This window comes from Citrus sinensis, chromosome 5 (assembly GCF_022201045.2).
Source record: "Citrus sinensis cultivar Valencia sweet orange chromosome 5, DVS_A1.0, whole genome shotgun sequence".
In the NCBI taxonomy this organism is placed as follows: domain Eukaryota; kingdom Viridiplantae; phylum Streptophyta; class Magnoliopsida; order Sapindales; family Rutaceae; genus Citrus; species Citrus sinensis.
The window spans coordinates 23,024,764-23,043,956 of NC_068560.1; the positions used below are offsets into that span (position 1 = coordinate 23,024,764).

At 38.0% G+C, this 19,193-nt stretch overlaps 2 protein-coding genes across 2 annotated transcripts; one reads left to right on the forward strand and one right to left on the reverse strand.

Moving 5' to 3' along the window:
* The first annotated feature begins 220 nt into the window (after positions 1-220).
* LOC127902341 (transcription elongation factor TFIIS-like) lies at positions 221-949 on the forward strand. Its single transcript, XM_052441247.1, has one exon. It carries the CDS (start codon positions 221-223, stop codon positions 947-949), a length of 729 nt encoding a protein of 242 aa, XP_052297207.1.
* Positions 950-8,366: 7,417 nt separating this feature from the next.
* Positions 8,367-13,340, reverse strand: LOC102623709 (DNA-directed RNA polymerase II subunit RPB1-like). Its single transcript, XM_052441248.1, has 4 exons — positions 13,223-13,340; positions 9,362-9,498; positions 8,547-8,855; positions 8,367-8,462 (listed from the first exon to the last, which is right to left on the reverse strand). Exons 1-4 carry the CDS (start codon positions 13,338-13,340, stop codon positions 8,367-8,369), a joined length of 660 nt encoding a protein of 219 aa, XP_052297208.1.
* Between the last annotated feature and the right edge of the window lie 5,853 nt (positions 13,341-19,193).

Consider the following 19,193-nt stretch of genomic DNA (forward strand, 5'->3'; position numbering starts at 1 on the left):
TCTCTGCGATTTTTGTTCATTCAGTCCCCTCGATCGTTCATCTGATCTCACTCAATTCCCTTTCTCATCGATCTCTTTTGATTTTAATATTAATCTACGAAATCAGAGCATTAAGCGTCGATCCCTTTTGAGTTTAATTGTCATGGGTTTGTCAAGAAACGTTGATTTTAAAATTAATCTTAGAAATCAGAGCATGAAGCGTCGATCCCTTTTGCGTTCAATGGTCATTGGTTTGTCAAGAAACAGGAGGAGCAGGGAATATGCTGAATCCATGAAATCCAAGTTGCCATCGGATATCAAAAAGAAGAGAAAACTTGAAGAAGAGGAGCATGCGGCTTTTACTTGTTCCAAGAAACCTCCTGCTACAGTTTCTAAAAATGAAGAGTTCAAGTGTTCTGATGTCGATGCTACACGTAACCAATTTCGTGAGCGTCTTGTAGAGGGATTGTCTAAAGTTTATGAAGAGAATAATGAAGAGATGATGAAGGAGCAATTAAGAGCTTGTGACCCAGTTGGAGTTGCTGCATCAGTAGAATCAGCGCTGTTTAAAACGTTGGGTCCTATCAGTGGGTCAAACAAACCCCAGTATAGAACCATCTTGTTCAGTGTTAGGAATTCAAGAAATCCTGACTTTAGAAGAAAGATTCTTCTTGGAGAAGTGAAGCCTGAGAGCCTTCCTACCATGACCGATGAAGAGATGGCTAGCGATAAATTACAAGAGAAGATTCGCGAGATTAGGGAGAGAGTTATGGCCAAGATTCCGGACTCAGTTGATGATGATGATGATCCCTATGAGAGATTAAAAGCTGATGATCATTGGCTCTTTTATAGGTCGTATATAGGTGTTATGCTGCTGGTGAGCACACCGAACAGCAAGGTTTCCACACTTTTCAAGCAAGTGCAAGCTCCCAGAATTTTAAAGAAACGAGTGAATGGCAAGAGAGAATAGAGAGAAAATTTCAGAGAAGAAGAAGAAACTGAGTCCAGAATTTTATATATCCCATCAAATACAACCATGGAAATACTTATAGCAGCAAGAATATGCTCACAGCTGTCAAAACTAAATAACAACCTCTCTCTATAACAAAGAATTATTCTCTAAATAGCTAAAGCCGTTAGAAACCGAATCCTCTGCTCATATATGCTCAGTGTGTGTAATCCTTGAACCATTTGGGAGGCTTCCTTACGCGACTTGGCTTGATGTTATCTTGGGGTCGGTTTTGGATAGCCTCACTTGAGTTTGCCTGGGCCTTTTCCTCGCTATTGATAGAGCTAGCTGAGTTGGGCTTGTCTAACTGTAATATTGGGGTTGTATCACCTTCCACTCCTTGAGGAATCACCTTGTCCTCAAGGTGAAAATTCGGGTACTGCTTAGTGAATTCAGAAAGAGCTTCCCATGTTGCATTCTCAGGAGCACAATCCTGCCACTGCACTAAAATTTGGGATTGTGGGATGCCATGAACCAACACTTGACGTTGAGCACAAATAGCAATGGGAATAGACATAGGCTGGTTATTGTAAGACTCGCTAGGTAGTGAATGAACTTGTGAGGCATCCTGACCATGAAACGGTTTAAGAAGTGAGATGTGAAAGACTGGATGAATCTTAGAGTCAGGAGGTAAATCCAAGCGATAGGCCACAGCGCCAATACGCTCCGTTACTCGAAAAGGACCATAATATCGCTTCGCTAGCTTGTTGGATAATCTGTTTGCAACTGATATTTGCCGATAAGGCTGCAACTTAACCAAAACTTGATCCCCGACCTGAAGCTCTAGCTCACGGCGATGAGCATTAGCCTTTTGCTGCATTCTATGTTGAGCTGCTCGCAAGTTGGTTTTCAAGGCTGTTAGAAGGGCATCACGTTCCAGCAGCAATTCATCAAGTGCTTGGATTGAAGTAGAGCTCCCGGTATAGGCAGGGATTACAGGTGGCTCACGACCATACAAGGCCTTAAAAGGAGACATTTGGATGCTTGTATGAAAGCTAGTGTTGTAAGAAAACTCAGCCCAGCCTAAATAATCGAACCACAATGTCGGTTTCGCTTGTGTGAATACTCGCAAATACTGCTCGAGTCCTCGATTAACAACCTCTGACTGGCCATCCGTTTGAGGATGATATGCTGTACTATGCTTCAATGTGGTACCACTTAACTCAAAGAGTTTCTTCCAAAAGCCACTAAGAAAGATAGAGTCACGATCTGAAATTATGGTACGGGGAAAACCATGGTGCTTAACAACCATATCAGTGAATAAAACGGCTGTTTTGCTTGCTGTAAAGTGTGTGGGTAGAGCACCAAAATGAGCTGATTTTGTCAATCGGTCAACCACAACTAAGATAACAGTGAACCCATGGGAAAATGGTAAACCTGTAATGAAATCCATGGTAACTTCCTCCCAAACTAGTGAAGGTATAGGCAAGGGTTGAAGGAGTCCAGCTGGTGCCTGAGTAGAGTATTTTGTTTGCTGACACAATAAACAAGAGGCAACAAATAACTCCACATCCTTGCGCATATTTGGCCAATAAAAGAGAGTGGATAGACGAACTAATGTCCGCTTGACGCCGGCATGACCTGCGACTGGTGTGGCATGAAATTCTTGTAATAAAGAAGGCCTCAAAACAGAGTGAGAGCTGATGAAGAACCTGTTTTTGAACCGTAGGATTCCATCCGAGACCGAATATGGATACATTACAGAACCAGAGGAATACTTCTGATGGAGAGCTAAGAGATCCGGTAAGGACTGATTTTCCGCACGAAGAATAGAGAGGAATTCAGGAATAGGGCAGCTAGCAAGTAACATAGTAGCAGGATAATGGTCATATAATTTAGGGACATCAACTTCATGTACTCTGGATAAGGCATCAGCTGCACTATTAGTTCGACCTGGCTTATATTCAACCCTGAAATGATACCCCAGTAATTTACGAACATAAAATTGTTGCTCTGGAGTTTGGATAACCTGCTGAAGGAGCTCTCGAATACTTTTCTGGTCAGTTCGGATAATAAAGAAATGGCCTAACAAGTATTGTCTCCACTTATGTACTGCTTCGGCAATGGCATGAAGTTCTTTGATATAAGTAGAAGCGACAAGCATGCGAGGACCCAATTTTCAGCTAAAATAAGCAATAGGATGATCAGCTTGCATCAGTACGGCTCCAATACCAACATTCGAGGCATCCGTCTCAATAACAAAATCCAATTGAAAATCTGGCAAGCGAAGGACTGGTGCTGCACTCATGGCTTGTTTTAAGGCAGCAAAGGCCGTGTCAGCTGCGGAGGACCAATGGAAACAATCCTTCCGCAATAAATCTGTGAGAGGGGCAGCAATGGAAGCATATCCTTTAATAAAGCGACGATAGTAGCCTGTGAGACCCAAGAATCCTCGCAACTGTTTTGTGGTAGACGGCGTAGGCCAATTAGACATGACCACCAACTTGTGAGGATCAGCCTTAACTCCAGAAGAGGAAACAATATGGCCGAGATATTCAATGTTATCTTGGCAAAAAAAACACTTTGAGAGCTTCACAAAAAAATGATTAGTATGAAGACAATCAAATACTCTATGTAAATGCTCAAAATGGTCTTCTAAAGAAGTGCTGTACACTAAGATATCGTCAAAGAAAACGATCACAAACTTACGGAGATAAGGAGCAAAGAGCCTATTCATTGTCGCTTGAAATGTGGAAGGGGCATTAGAGAGTCCAAAAGGCATAACAAGGAACTCAAAATGCCCATCATGAGTCCGAAAGGCTGTTTTATAAATATCTCTGTCACATACTCGTATTTGATGGTACCCCGCTCGCAAATCCAGCTTACTGAAAATACAAGCACCACCAAGCTCGTCTAATAACTCATCAATAGTTGGTATCGGAAATTTGTCTTTAATTGTTACCGCGTTCAAGGCTCGGTAATCTACACAAAAACGATAGGAGCCATCTTTCTTTTTAACCAGCAACACAGGTGAAGAGAATGGGCTCTGACTTGGGCGAATAATGCCTTGATCAAGCATTTCTGTAATTAGTCTCTCCATTTCGGCTTTTTGGAAGTGAGGATAACGGTATGGGCGAACATTGACAGGTTTAGTATTTGGGAGAAGATGAATGTGATGGTCAATAAGTCTATGAGGAGGTAGGGAAGATGGAGTGTGAAATAATTGCTCATATTGATGAAGAAGGGCAAGTACAGGGGATGGCAAATCGGGTGGGAAGTCAAACTTAGTAGCAGTGGTTGGAACAGAGAGGGTATCCTGCGCGTCTGTGGTAGTATGCAACTGGAAAAATTCAAAGAGGCCGTGGATTTGATCATGGGACATGAGGGCTTGTAATTGATGAAAAGAAATCGGTCTTGGAGACAAGGAGAGATCACCTCGCAGGAAGACAGGAGAGCCATTATAGAAAAATTCCATTGACAATGCCGCATAGTCATGAGAGACTTTGCCAAGTAGCTGTAACCATTGAATTCCGAGGACAATATCCGGTCCCTCAATAGGAAGAACATAAAGGTCGATGTAGAAAACATGGCCTTGCATAGATAAGGCGACTTGGGAACAAACATATCGACAAACTAAAGAATCACCATTACCGATATATACCCGGAATGTGGTAGTGTCTTGTACTGCTAACCCCAAAACTTCAGCCACAGCGGGTTTAATAAAATTATGAGTGCTACCACTATCGATAAGTACTTGCACGGGCTGTTGATTAATTTCACCAAGGAGTCGTAGAGAACGAGGAGTATTTTGGCCCGCTAATGCATTTAAACTGGAGATATCACCAGTTATAATAGTTTCCTCAACAACATCGGAGATCTCAGAATTAATTGGTGGACCCATCGCCTCGTCAACATCCTCTGTTCCTAATAAAAGCAGAAACTTACTACGGCATCTATGAGAGTTGCTCCACTTCTGGTCGCAATTGTAGCAGAGTCCTTTCTCCTTTTTTTCACGAAGTTCTTGAGGAGAAAGACGCTTAATAGGTAGAGATGGCGTTGGTAAAAGTGGAGGTAAAGTGGACGGGGCAGGTTGAGGTGGGTTGATGGCAGGGGCACTTGCAGGACTGTGATTGGTTGTAGTAGGGTGAAAGGATGGTGTGGTGGTTTTGTGGGTCCACTTAGACCAAGGTCTGGACGTAACTTTACTCTCATCTCCACGTGCTTCAAACATACGAGCTAGTGCAAATGCCTCCATCAACGAGGAAGGCCGTGACAGCAACAGCTCGCGACGAATATCCACTCGCAACCCCGTGATAAAAAATGAGATAAGGAGAGGCTCGGAAATACCTGTGACTTTATTCATGAGGTCCTCAAACTCAGTTTGAAATTCTGCCACACTTGATTTCTGAGTAAGTTTTGATAGATTGCCTTGGTGGTCCTCGTACAGGGAAGCTCCGAAACGAAACTTCAGATTTTGAAGAAAATCCTTCCAACTGGTAAGAAGATCATTCGCCTTCATCCATTGGTACCAAGTCGAAGCGCGACCTTCCAAATGAAAAGACACGATGCGGAGACGAAGAGCTTCGGATGTGCCATGGAAATCAAAATACTCATTGATGCGAAAAGCCCAACCGTTTGGGTCAGTTCCATCAAATTTTGGGACCTCGAGTTTCATTGTTCGCAAAAGAGGATTGGAGTCATGGGTGCCCGATGAACCATCAGATATATGTGGAAACGGGGGTGGATTCGAAAGTCCATTTGTTGGACCGGAAGGTAACCCCTTGATCTGAGAACGCAAGTCCTCCAAGCGAGAATCCACGGTAAGCATGTATTGTTGCAGCGTGTGATGAACTGCGACCGTTTGACTATCAAGTTTTGTTTGTAAAGCTTTAATGGCATCTAGAATCTCCGAATCAGCCATGATGAGCAAATAGCAATGAAAGCACCAATGTTATGCCGCTGGTGAGCACACCGAACAGCAAGGTTTCCACACTTTTCAAGCAAGTGCAAGCTCCCAGAATTTTAAAGAAACGAGTGAATGGCAAGAGAGAATAGAGAGAAAATTTCAGAGAAGAAGAAGAAACTGAGTCCAGAATTTTATATATCCCATCAAATACAACCATGGAAATACTTATAGCAGCAAGAATATGCTCACAGCTGTCAAAACTAAATAACAACCTCTCTCTATAACAAAGAATTATTCTCTAAATAGCTAAAGCCGTTAGAAACCGAATCCTCTGCTCATATATGCTCAGTGTGTGTAATCCTTGAACCATTTGGGAGGCTTCCTTACGCGACTTGGCTTGATGTTATCTTGGGGTCGGTTTTGGATAGCCTCACTTGAGTTTGCCTGGGCCTTTTCCTCGCTATTGATAGAGCTAGCTGAGTTGGGCTTGTCTAACTGTAATATTGGGGTTGTATCAATAGGTTAATTAATATGATGCTTTTAATTAAGCTACTACTTTTGAGTTATTGGGTTTTCATATTCATTTTGTTCAATTGTACTTTGACTTTGAGTTATTTGGTTTTCATATTCATTTTGTTTAATTGGACTTTGACATGGTATTTTAATTCTCTGATCACTTCCTTTAATCACATGACAACAAATATGTTTATGCTGTGTTTATTTTTTGGATTGGAGTGAGAATCTTGAGGAGTGAGAATCTTTGGATTAGGAGTGTGGAGTGAGAGTGAGAATAGGGCGTTTACTTAAACTAAATGAAAGTATGGATTGTCAATCAGAATCCTAATTATTTATTTATTTTATCTTGGATTGTGAGTAAATTATTTTAAATTATAATTTTATCCTTATGTACAGAATTATAATTTGTAATTAAAAAATTAATTAAAAAATATATTTAGAAAATAAAATAAATATTTTATTATATTTATAAATTAATAATAATTACTAATATTCTTAATTATGTAAATCATAATTTTTTTATTAATTTAAATTTAAATTATGTGAATAAAAATTATTAATAATAGCAACACAAATGAAATATTATTATTGATAATATAGTACAAAATTAATATTTTTTTAGAATAAAATATTTATTATTATTAATTAAATAAATAATTAATATTTATTAAAATTAATGTTTAATATTATTAATTTAAATATAATATTTATTTATTTTATTTTATTAAATTTAATAAAATAAATATGATATAATTATTATTTTTAATAAATATGATATTATTTATTTTATTAAATATTATTTATTTATTTATTTTTATAAGGATAAAATGGGAAGAGGAGGGAGTGGATTCCCACTCCCACCTCCCCCCATGGGAGTGAGAATCCTACTCCCCACTCCAAAATTAAGTGAGACCCACGGATTCCCACTCCCACTCCCCCTTTTTTTAAGGTAAGTAAACACTGGAGTGGGAGAAATCCACACTCCACACTCCCACTCCAGAAAGTAAACACTGCCTTAATCTCTCTTCATTCTTTCATCATATACATGGCAACGTCGCAACTTCCATCTATATATTTGACATCATTAAACGGGTAACAACGCAATCGTGTAGGAACGTATATTTGTCTTTATATAATTGAAACAGGCGCAAAATTGTCATTTAGGGAAAAAAAGAAAAAAAAAATAACAGACAATAACTATCAAAGTCATTTCAGCATTCACAGTTCAAATAGGATATCTTTTATCCTTCGTTATGGGGTGATGCAGGCCTGTATGTTGGACTTGATCATGCCCTCATGATAAGCAGTACCAGAGAGTGGAGATCGAGTGGGTGTCATCCCTAAATCCAGAACTTCCATATAACTTGGAAGCTGAAGTTCGATGGTATTCTTCGGCATCTCATCATTGACATACAAAGGACAGTATCCAGTTCCAATAGGTGCGAGCTGACCTAACACAATATTCTCAGTGACCCCCGCAAATAATCTGTTTCAGCATAAGCTGCAGCATCAAGAAGAATGTCAACAGTTTCTTCAAATGAACATCTCATCAAGGGTCCAGTATCAATCCTGTTGATGCCACGACGAGTGATGGCCATCAAGTGGCCTAGATAGGTCATGGTATCACAAAGGATAGCCAGATGCCGATAATTCACATAAGAGCCATCAAAAGATATGACTGCTCGCAATTCATGCAGCAGCACCCTACGAACTGCCTCAATCTCCAGCACTTCAATAATTTCAACCAAGTGATTGCTTGTTGTCCTTCTCGCATCAACTTCTTCATGACACATAACAGCTAAAAGATTCACACCTTCAGCGTCCAGCATAAATTCCTTTTCCGACTTAAATCGTTCATTATCATCGTACTTGGTTGATTTAACCTTTTTAATGAACACCTTGTTGATATGGGGGATACCTTGGAGAGCCATTTCCAGCAGCATGTTATTCTCAATCTTTTCCAAGAAAACATCATCTTCAGCTGATTCATCATTCAGTCCTCCTATTGGAGCTTCATTATTCGTGATACGAGTACGAAGGACGGGTATAATGAGGATTCAATCCCAGGAGTTGGCAGTCCTCATCAGTTATTCTTGCCAGAACTTCAAGTACCTGAAATATGGTTAACAAAGTTAGCATCATGAAACAAGCAGGTGAAAATGAAACCACGAATGTGTTGCCTTCAGAATAAGTTACCCTTTCTGCAGTAAGTGTCTGCTTTCTTTCAACAGGTTCAGGAAGTTGTCCCTGATCATCATTATTTTTTCTTTGAGCCTTGTACTCTGCAATCATATTCATGCCGTCAATTGTCAGCGTTGGTTGCAGAGCACCACAGCCACTCTTTCTCTTTCTAAGAGGTTCTTCACCATCATGACCAAGGAGACTGAGGACATCAATCTCATCATCGCCTTCCCATTTGTTTTTGGTTTTACATGCACACAAAATCTGTTCAAGCCTGCTCTTGGGGTTCCTTATTTTCAAAGCTAGCTTAAACTTGTCATCTTCCTGCTTGAAAAATAAGCAATCACGCATGAAGCAGACAATAATCTACTAGAAATTTTAAGGATGGACGAACAATCAAACTATAAAAGAAATAACTTCATCTCATCTACCCTATTGGGAACCAAATAGAACAAGAAAGGGAGGATAAAAAAAAAACAGTTCAGATAACCAAGTACCATGGAAAGCCTACTTCAAAATGCATATAAAAAACCTACAAGGCATCTATCATGAAAGCAGAATTCGTATCCAAATCCTATTTCTCAATGGGAAAATGGAGATAAACAAAATTGACTACATCTATACTTTATAAAATACATGACATTAACAATACATGCACGAATAACCAATGATTCCCTCATGCTAGTAAAGAATACAATTTACAACTTATAGCCGTATCAGGTTAGTACTCTTTCAAAATTTCTTTTCATTTTTTTTTCCTCCTTCATCAGCAACCAACCAGACAACCAATAAATTACAAGAGAGAAACGCTAAGGCCAAAGGAAAATTACAATTTCGTCAGGGCTGAGAATGCTGAACTGGACCAACCGGACCTTGGCGACCTCGCCTGGAGAGTACGTAAAGCTATTTTCCAAGGCGAGCTCTCCAAGCTTTGAGTAGCAGCAGAGTGGCAAGCTTGAAGTGTCAGCTAGAAATGCAGGGCAAAACAGCGTAATAAGACCAAATTACCCTTTGGAGTTGCTCGGCTGTCAAGACTGAACACTAATCGGTCCAACTACCACAATAACAACAGTAACTGACTATTGTGCGTGTATATGTGGCAACGGCTGAGTTGCAATATCCGTAACTTACAGCCAGCAAATATGAATTGTTAGATTTGAGGGTCTGAAATCGAATGGACGGGAAATAACATACGAAACTTATAAATGGGTCAAACAATGTTTCAGCAATTAGTGGGCATACCGGGAACAATGGTTTGAAATATAAAAGCGAGTGATCGGTTCTGAGTAATATGATTGAAGGGCAAAAAAATAATTAATTAATTAAAATAATTGTGAATCAATCACTCACAAATAGGGGTGGGAAAAAATCGATGGGTTCCGTTTGGTCTCAAATCGGATTGAACCAGATGGTAGTCCTTTTTGTAACAGAGAAAATATATTTATGTGATATTTTTTTATCTGAAATTTAAATATAATTAAATTAATTTGAATTATAAATAGATTTGAATGTCTGATTTTAAATTATATATTTATTTTTTTATTTGAATCTCTTTTAATAAATATTAGGTTGTTTATTATTTTATATCTTTAAAAAAATAAAAATCGATATTTTTTACATTGCACCCTTTCTAAGTTTACATGTTAAAATTTATAAGGATGGGCAATATAAATTGGAGAATAATAGAACACTTTCTAACCCTAAAGGTCTAGACCCAAAGTCATACGACTCATATCTTAAAGTAAGAATTAAAATTCAATTCAGTAAAAAAATAAATAAAATCTATAAATACAGACTATATACATAGCTACATAAAAAGCTTAAGAATAATAATTATGATGATATGCATGGAAAATTCAAGAACTTAATGAATGAAATAACTCAACAAAATGGAAAGGAATGTGTAGGAAAAGAAAGATGAGTTTTTATTAATTGGACATACTTATGTAGATTCCGGGAATAGATATGAAAAATAAAAATAAAGTATGAAAATTTTTTACATTAAAATTTAGTTGGCTTATTCAGAAAAAAAAAAAAAGTCAAAGAACGACCTTAGACTTTATTTCGTAAAATTAATAACAATAATATGATTTTTAAATAAAATGAAATACAAGGACTTTAAATTATAATGTAAAAAATGGTTATTTCCGTGTAAGCTCTCCCCTCACGCCCAACCCCCAAGCAAGCGCAAGAGCAGAAAGTTGAAAGAACTATCCCCTATCCAGGAAAACGGTGCGAAATTGTTGCCTGTTATATTCTCAGTCAAAAAAGAAGAGGGGGGGTGGGGGGGACAAAATGGCTCGGTTAAGAACACAACGTGCTTACCACAACCAGAAATCTAACAAATGTTTCCGAGAGTTTTCGTTTGCTTTTCCATTAATACCTTATAAAATGGACTCTAAAACAAAATGAATGAGAGAATTGAGAGCTGCAAAAAAGTCATGGGAAATACACTGCAGACACCAAAAGAAAACCTAGCGAAAGAAGAAGAAGAAGAAGAAGAAAGCAGTGGAAGCAGCTTCACTTGTGAGATTTGCATAGAGCCAATGGCAGCAAGCAAGAAATTCAAGAACAAGAATCTTTGCACACACCCTTTCAGTAAAGATTGCATAGCCAAATACATACAAGTGAAGGTCGAAGACGACAACACAGCCAAAATCGAATGCCCTGGATTAGAGTGTAGGCATGACTTAGACCCTTTTTCTTGCGAACCCATCGTCCCAGCGAGTCTTTTTTCAAAATGGTGTGATGTTCTTTGCGAAGATTATGTTCTGGGGTTCGAGAGAAGCTACTGTCCCAACACAAACTGAATAGATTGTGCAAGTATATGTATTATAAGTGGGACCAAAACCTTGTAAATAGCGGCCAGCACTCGTTAGGATGGTTGGGCTGTAAATTACTGAATCTGTAACCTAACATGCTCCTGGATTTCTGTCAATAAATCAACGTCAACAAATCTAACCAATGATATTGGCGGACTGTAAATTATCTTTCTTTACCAGAGAGGTATTATTGACTCATTTGAAAATATTGCAAACGATTACTCGATATATATTATTTCCGGAAGAATCTGTAGTCCTTCAACAAATTTTACGTAGGATTTGAGAATTTTTTTTTTTTTTTACTCACTTTTTTATCGCCGGTGAGGATATATTTTATTTTAGATGGAGATGTAAACATGAATTATTAATTAATGATAGTAATTTGATTATTTTTGAGAAAATTTTATGATGTCGTAATTAAAATTATAATCTCAATACTGTAGTTACCGTGTACCATTAAACTATATCAGTCAACAATAATTATAATATAATAAAATGATTGATTAAATTATATTTAACCGATTACAAGCTAATTAAATTTTTTTAGAAGTGAAATTTAACGGGTTCTAAATATATTTAAAAAAAAAAAGATTCGTCTTTTAATAAAAGAAAAAATTATAAAAAGAAAACAAAAAGTAATAGAGACTAGCTGGAGTGCGATTTGGGTGGGCGATTCAAGAGGCTGAGTTTGAATTGTACTTGCCTCAGCCACTTTTAGATTCTTCTTTTGCGTAATTACAATATGACCTGATTGAGTAACTGAGCACGATGGCAAGAATCTTCTTTCTAGATACAAGATGCAATTCGGCGTCGGCGATTGGAGAGGGTAAGAGTTTTGAATGCTATTCGGACCGCTTTTGATAATTTAGAAAACCAGCTTGAGGTTTTGCATGTAAGACTTTTTTTAGCTTTTCTTTTTGGTTTTTGTAAGTTTTAGATAATGTGCGTCTCTTTTGGTTGTGATTTGTTTTGTTCCGAGAAAATTGAGGGTGAAAGATGAAAACTTTCAGTTTTAGCACAAGTAACCTGGCTAATTGTATTGGTTATCGAAGTACCAGATTGGTCATCGAATTATTGCGAGCGAGTTTTTGCATGTAGATGATTTAATCAAATTGTTATCTGATAAACAGATGATTGCTCACAGCAGGTTCCCTCTCCTTTAAATTAGTTTAGGCAAAGTAAGTCATCATCATTTGGAAGTTTGCAATAGACTGTAAAATGAGCCAGTCTTTGTTTAATGAAATATTTAATATCATAAAATTTGCTTAGATGAAAAAATTAGAGGGGATATTATTGATTTGCTAAATTAATTTAATGACATAATTTCGGTAAAATTCAAAGTTCAAACTCAGTCATTTATAATTGTTTGTCTTGCTATTCATTTTCTTTAATTCCTCTGTTCTTCATTTGAGTTTCATCCGCTACAGCACCTCATTAGGTTGCTGAACAAGATGAATATTTAGATAACTATGCATGACAGGATCAAAGAATAACAATTAATAAAACTTCATTTCTCAGCTAAATGGCAACAATAAGATTGTTCATTGGTTTATCGATCAACAACGAGGAATCAACATGAAATATTCGGCTTATGTTCAATTTTCCACTAATGCCTATGCAAATTAAATTTATGCATGTAATTAAAAATTATGACAGCACTATATCGAGATTAATCTAATCAAGAAATTAATTACCTATTATTTTGTTTTTCTTTTTAATTTTCCTAAGAAATCTCATTATTCTAAACAAGTTTAATTTGAAATAGTAGGACAAAGAAGTGCCTCACGAGAATTAAGAGCATCGATGTTCAAGTTGGCATGAACGGGGGTCAGTTATTTTCATCAAAAAGACGACGACGTCGATTGTCACGATCACTACTATCAGGTAACCCTAACTTCAGGTTCAGATCAATTTTGTTATCAGCATCTTGGAGATCATAGCCGTTCATGTTTGTTGCTGCTGCTTGATTGAACCACCGAGAATCCATGGTAGGCGAAATGATCAATTTCTATGTCTACCGTCAACCAAAAACAACTTGGAAAATCAGTTTAAATATTGAGAGAAGAAGATCGATAGGTTAATAGCTAGCAAACGGAAGAGAATGAGAGAGAAATGAAGTTAATTAATAATTTGGTCATGCATGAAATGTAGGAAACTGGTCAAGCACTCAATAGATAAAACAAAACGACCTATAAGACTGAAATATATATTGCAAATAGACGCACTTGTTATGTGATAAGATTACAAAAATCATCATTAGATGAGAAAATTTAGACAGATATTATAATAATATTCTTAATTCATATATAAATGATCTAAGTTCTATTTCCATTGAGATGTGTGATCTAACTACAGATCTGATTAATTTGGACATGAATGACCAACAACATAATCATATAAACATGAACAACGTAAGCATTATTAAGCTTTTGTTCATCGAAGATCTAAAAGGAAAATTTTACATAAATTAAAAAAAAAACTTGGAAGGATATATTGTTGGAGAATTAACAAATAAAACACACTATTTTATTTCTTCAACAACACTCCTCACCAATTACAACTCTTATTTTTCACTCTCTACACCTTAGAGATTTTGCTACTTCACTTGATATTTAAACCAAAGGGGAGAGGGGGTATTTATACATGAAACAAACTAATCACAACCATTCATTTATTCAACTAATAAACAAATCCTCACCATCCATTAAAACCTACCACTCACCTACTTCACCAACCACACCTAACACACCTAACACAAATAATTCAAACATCACCAACCATACATACTCATGGAACCTTCCATGAGTTGGGCTTGATTTATTCATCTTGGATCAAGTTTATGATCCAACACCTCCCCTTAAACTTGATCCTGTGACACCGAGCAAACTTTTGAATCTTACAAAGTCTTCTTGCTTGAGTGGCTTAGTGAAGATATCAGCTGCTTGATCTTGTGATTTTACATACTTGATTTGCACTTCTTTTCTTGCAATACACTCTCTTATAAAATGATAGCGAGTGTCTATGTGTTTACTTCGATCATGAAAGACTGGATTCTTGGATAGGGCAATTGCTGATTTGTTATCAACACAAATCTCGGTTGGCTCTTCTTGTGCCAAACTCAACTCCTTCAGCAAATTTCTGAGCCAAATTGCATGACACACACTTGATGTGGCAGCTACATATTCAGCTTCACAGGTGGATAGCGTGACAATTGGTTGCTTCTTTGACATCCATGTGAAAGCAGTATCTCCCATGAAGAACACAAATCCTGTGGTGCTCTTTCGATCATCTACATCTCCACCCCAATCGCTATCGCTATATCCAACAAGCTTATAGTCATTAGAAAATGAGTACAGCAAGTCGAAATTAGTTGTACCGTTGATGTAGCGAAGGATTCTTTTTGCAACTTTAAAATGGGTGGTCTTTGGATTCTCCATGTATCGGCTCACAAGTCCAACAGCATAAAGGATATTTGGTCTTGTGCATGTCAAATAACGTAGGCTTCCAACCAAACTTTTAAAGAATGTTGGATCTATATCTTCGCCTTCATCATATTTGGATAACTTGACTCCACATTCCACTGGCGTGCTTATAGGCTTGCAATCATTCATCTTGAACCTTTTGAGAATCTCCTTTGCATAGCTTTCTTGGGAGATAAATATGCCTTCTTCCTTTTGCTTGACTTCAATGCCGAGGTAATATGCCATCAGTCCGATGTCAGTCATCTCGAACTCTTTGATCATCACTCTCTTGAACTCTTCAAACAAGCTTGGATTACTTCCAGTGAAGATGAGATCATCCACATACAGGCACACAATCAAAATATCTTCATCTTTTTCTTTGACGTAGAGAGCATGTTCATATGGGCATTTAGTGAAGTCTTTCTCTTGAAAATACTTGTCAATTCTGCTATTCCATGCCCTTTGTGCTTGCTTTAACCCGTAGAGAGCTTTCTTCAATCTCAAAACTTTGTCTTCATGTCCTTTCACCACATAGCCTAATGGTTGTTCGATGTAAACTTCTTCTTCAAGGAATCCATTCAAGAAAGCAGACTTCACATCCATTTGAAAAATCTTCCATTTGTTCTGAGCAGCCAAAGAAATAATAAGTCTAATAGTTTCAAGTCGAGCTACATGAGCAAATACCTCGTCATAGTTTATGCCAGCCTTTTGACTATAGCCTTTTGCAACTAGCCTCGCCTTGTGCCTTTCAATTTCTCCCTTTGCATTTCTTTTTGTTTTATACACCCATTTGACACCGATCGCCTTGTGACCTTTTGGAAGAGTAGTAAGCTCCCAAGTATCATTCTTCACAATGGCTTTGATTTCTTCATCCATTGCAGTTCTCCACTTCTCATCTAGTGTAGCTTCTTGGAAGTTGACTGGCTCACAATCAGCAAAGAGGCAAAAGAGAGTGAGATTATCATGTCTCTCAGTTGCCTCATAGAGATCTTGAAGACTCCTTGTACCTTCTTCGGTTCTTTCATTTAAGAAAGACGGCGGTGAATCTCCGCATGTGGTTGGTGCTGGTGAGATAGGTGGAGTGGTAGGCTCTTGTTGTTCGTCTACTTGTTTTATCTGCGTATGATCATCTTCTTCAATGGGAAAGAAGTTGAAGTCATCCACATCAGAGCCAAAATCTCATTCTCCTTCTTCATCAAAAATTACATCTCGACTGATCATGATCTTCCCGTTGTTTGGATTGTAAAGCTTGTATCCTTTGGAGTTGTTGTCGTAGCCGATGAAGATGAACTTCTCACTTTTGTCATCCAGCTTGGCTCTACTTTCGTCTGGTACATGTACATGGGCAATGCTTCCGAAAACTCTTAGATGGGTGATGCCGGGTTTTCTTCCACTCCAAGCTTCTTGTGGCGTCTTGCCCCACACGCTTCTTGTTGGAGATCGATTGGATAAATAGACTGCACATGCAACTGCTTCAGCCCAAAATTCTTTAGGTAGCCTCTTACTCTTAAGCATGCTTCTTGCCATGTCGAGGATGGTTCTGTTCTTCCTTTCTGCAACACTATTTTGTTGGGGGGATCTTGGAACTATCAAAGGGCGTCGAATTCCATTTGCTTCATAAAACTCTAAAAATTCTTTGGAAGTGAACTCTCCACCTCGATCAGATCTCATGGCTTTAATCTGGTATCCACTTTCTTTTTCCACTGCAGCTTTAAACTTCTTGAAAGCTTCAAAGACTTCTGATTTTTGCTTCAAAAAATACACCCAAGTTTTTCTTGAAAAATCATCTATGAAGAGAAGGAAGTAGTTACTTTTACCAAGGGAGTTTGGCTTGAATGGACCGCACACATCAGTATGAATAAGCTCGAGTGGCTTCTAAGCTCTTGAGTTTGACTCCTTTGGAAAGCTCTTTCTGAACTGCTTGCCAAGTAAACATCCTTCACAAAGTTGATCGGGGTGATTGATGTATGGTAAGCCTTTCACCATGTTCTTCTTAAATAGTAGCTCCAGTCCTCCAAAGTTGAGATGCCCATATCGAAGATGCCAAGTCCAGGATTGATCTTTGTGATAGGCTTTGAGACATTTTGCAACATCATTTTGAATATTTAATGGAAACATTATATTCTTTGACATTTTCACCTTTGTAATTAGATTTCCTTTGTCATCTCTTAGGAAAAGACTATAATCTTTTAAGTGAATATCATAGCCTTTTTCTAAAAGTTGACCTAAACTAAGAATGTTGCTTTTCATATTGGGCACATAGTAAACATTCGAAATTATTTGGTGGCTACCATCTTTTGCACGAAAAAGAATGTTACCTCTACCCTTCACTGGTACTTTTGAATCATCTCCAAAGGCAACACTGTCATTCACAGATTCACTTAGCTACACGAACATGCTTTTGTTCCCACTCATATGATTGCTAGCACATGTGTCAAGATACCATGTATTTTCTTGACCCCCACTTGTGTCATTGCGTGCTAGTAAAAGTGTGTCATCTTCACCATTTGTCTCTTCAGCATAGTTCACTCTCTCCTCAATTCTAGTGCTTCGAGCTCTGCATTCTGAAGCATAATGCCCAAACTTTTGACAATTATAGCACTGTACTTGAGATTTGTCATACCTCGATCTTGGATTGCCTCTGCCTCGTCCTCTGCTTGAGCTTTCTCCTTTGGCATAATTGGAGTTGTTATTGAAATTCCAACCTCGTCCATGACCACGACCTCTACCTCGTCCTCGACCTCTACCTCGGACATAGTGCCTTCTCTTGTTGTCGGAGCTTTCTTCTCTTTTCTTTGGATTGACTTCCATTTTGAGAAGTTGTTCTTCGATTCCCTACTTTTTTTATTTCTCTTCATAGGCTTGTAACCTTCCTTCAAGTTGCTCGATCGTCATATCTTCCAGATCTCTTGTTTCTTTAATTGTCACAACAATATGGTCAAACTTCGAGTCTACTGATCGAAGTATCTTTTCAATGATCCTTACCTCTTTTAAATCCTCGCCATTTCTTTTTAACTCATTGGAAACGGTCACAACCCAAGTAAAGTAGTCAGAAATTGACTCTGATACCTTCATGTGTAAGGACTCAAATTCTCCTCGTAATGTTTGGAGACGAACCTTCTTTACTTGCTCCGCTCCTTTGTAAGAGGTCTCTAGTTTCTCCCATGCTTCTTTTGAGGAGGTTGTACCAGCAATTTTTTTAAAAGCATCTTCATCTAATGATTGAAAGATGAGATACTTTGCTTTATTTTCTTTCTTCTTCAAGTCTTTTAAATTCTCCTTCTGCGCCGCAGTTAAAGTGGCTTCATTTTCTGACACAATAAAGCCTTTCTCTACGACATCTCATACGTCATGTGGGCCCAATAGAGCCTTCATTTTAATACTCCAATTGTCAAACTTACTTCCCTTTAATTGTGGAACTTGAAATGACATTATACCACCGTTTGCCATAACTCACAAATTGAATGAGAATTTGGAGATTCTGAAAGCACAGATGGATCCGGCACGTCGAAAAACCTTGGGAAGGACTCGAGTCAACTTTCGGTCAACGGTCAACGCTAGTCAACGGTCAACGTCGATCAACGGTCAACACCGACTTAGTAGTCTTGGTTCGGTCCGGATTGGTTCAGCTCCAGTTGGCTCAGTTCGACTAGATTCGGTTCAGCTCAGCTCGGCTTCGTTCAGTTCGGCTCAGCTTGGTTCAACTCGGTGAGTCAACTCAGCTTGAGGACAGAAAACTTCCGGCGGCAAGTGTGGGCGCATCCGGTCTCGGATCGGGATGATTTTTACGGCTTCACGTTCCTCTCGTCGAGATCTTCGATTTGATATGCTATATGACTATATATAGCATCAAGCACTAGATCTGATACCACTTTGTTGAAGAATTAACAAAGAAAACACATAAAAAACACACTATTTTATTTCTTCAACAACACTCCTCACCAATTACAACTCTTATTTTTCACTCTCTACACCTTAGAGATTTTGCTACTTCACTTGATATGTAAACCAAAGGGGAGAGGGGGTATTTATACATGAAACAAATTAATCACAACCATTCATTTATTCAACTAATAAACAAATTCTCACCATCCATTAAAACCTACCACTCACTTACTTCACCAACCACACCTAACACACCTAACACAAATAATTCAAACATCACCAACCATACCTACTCATGGAACCTTCCATGAGTTAGGCTTGATTTATTCATCTTGGATCAAGTTTATGATCCAACATATATACATGCTGGTTCGAATCGGACAAGCTGAAATTTTTCAAAAAACTTTATTTATTTAAACCCTTAACCTACTGGTCTTGAATCCGATAGGACCCAGTTCTTTTACAAAGATTTAATTGTGTTATGAAGTTCATCC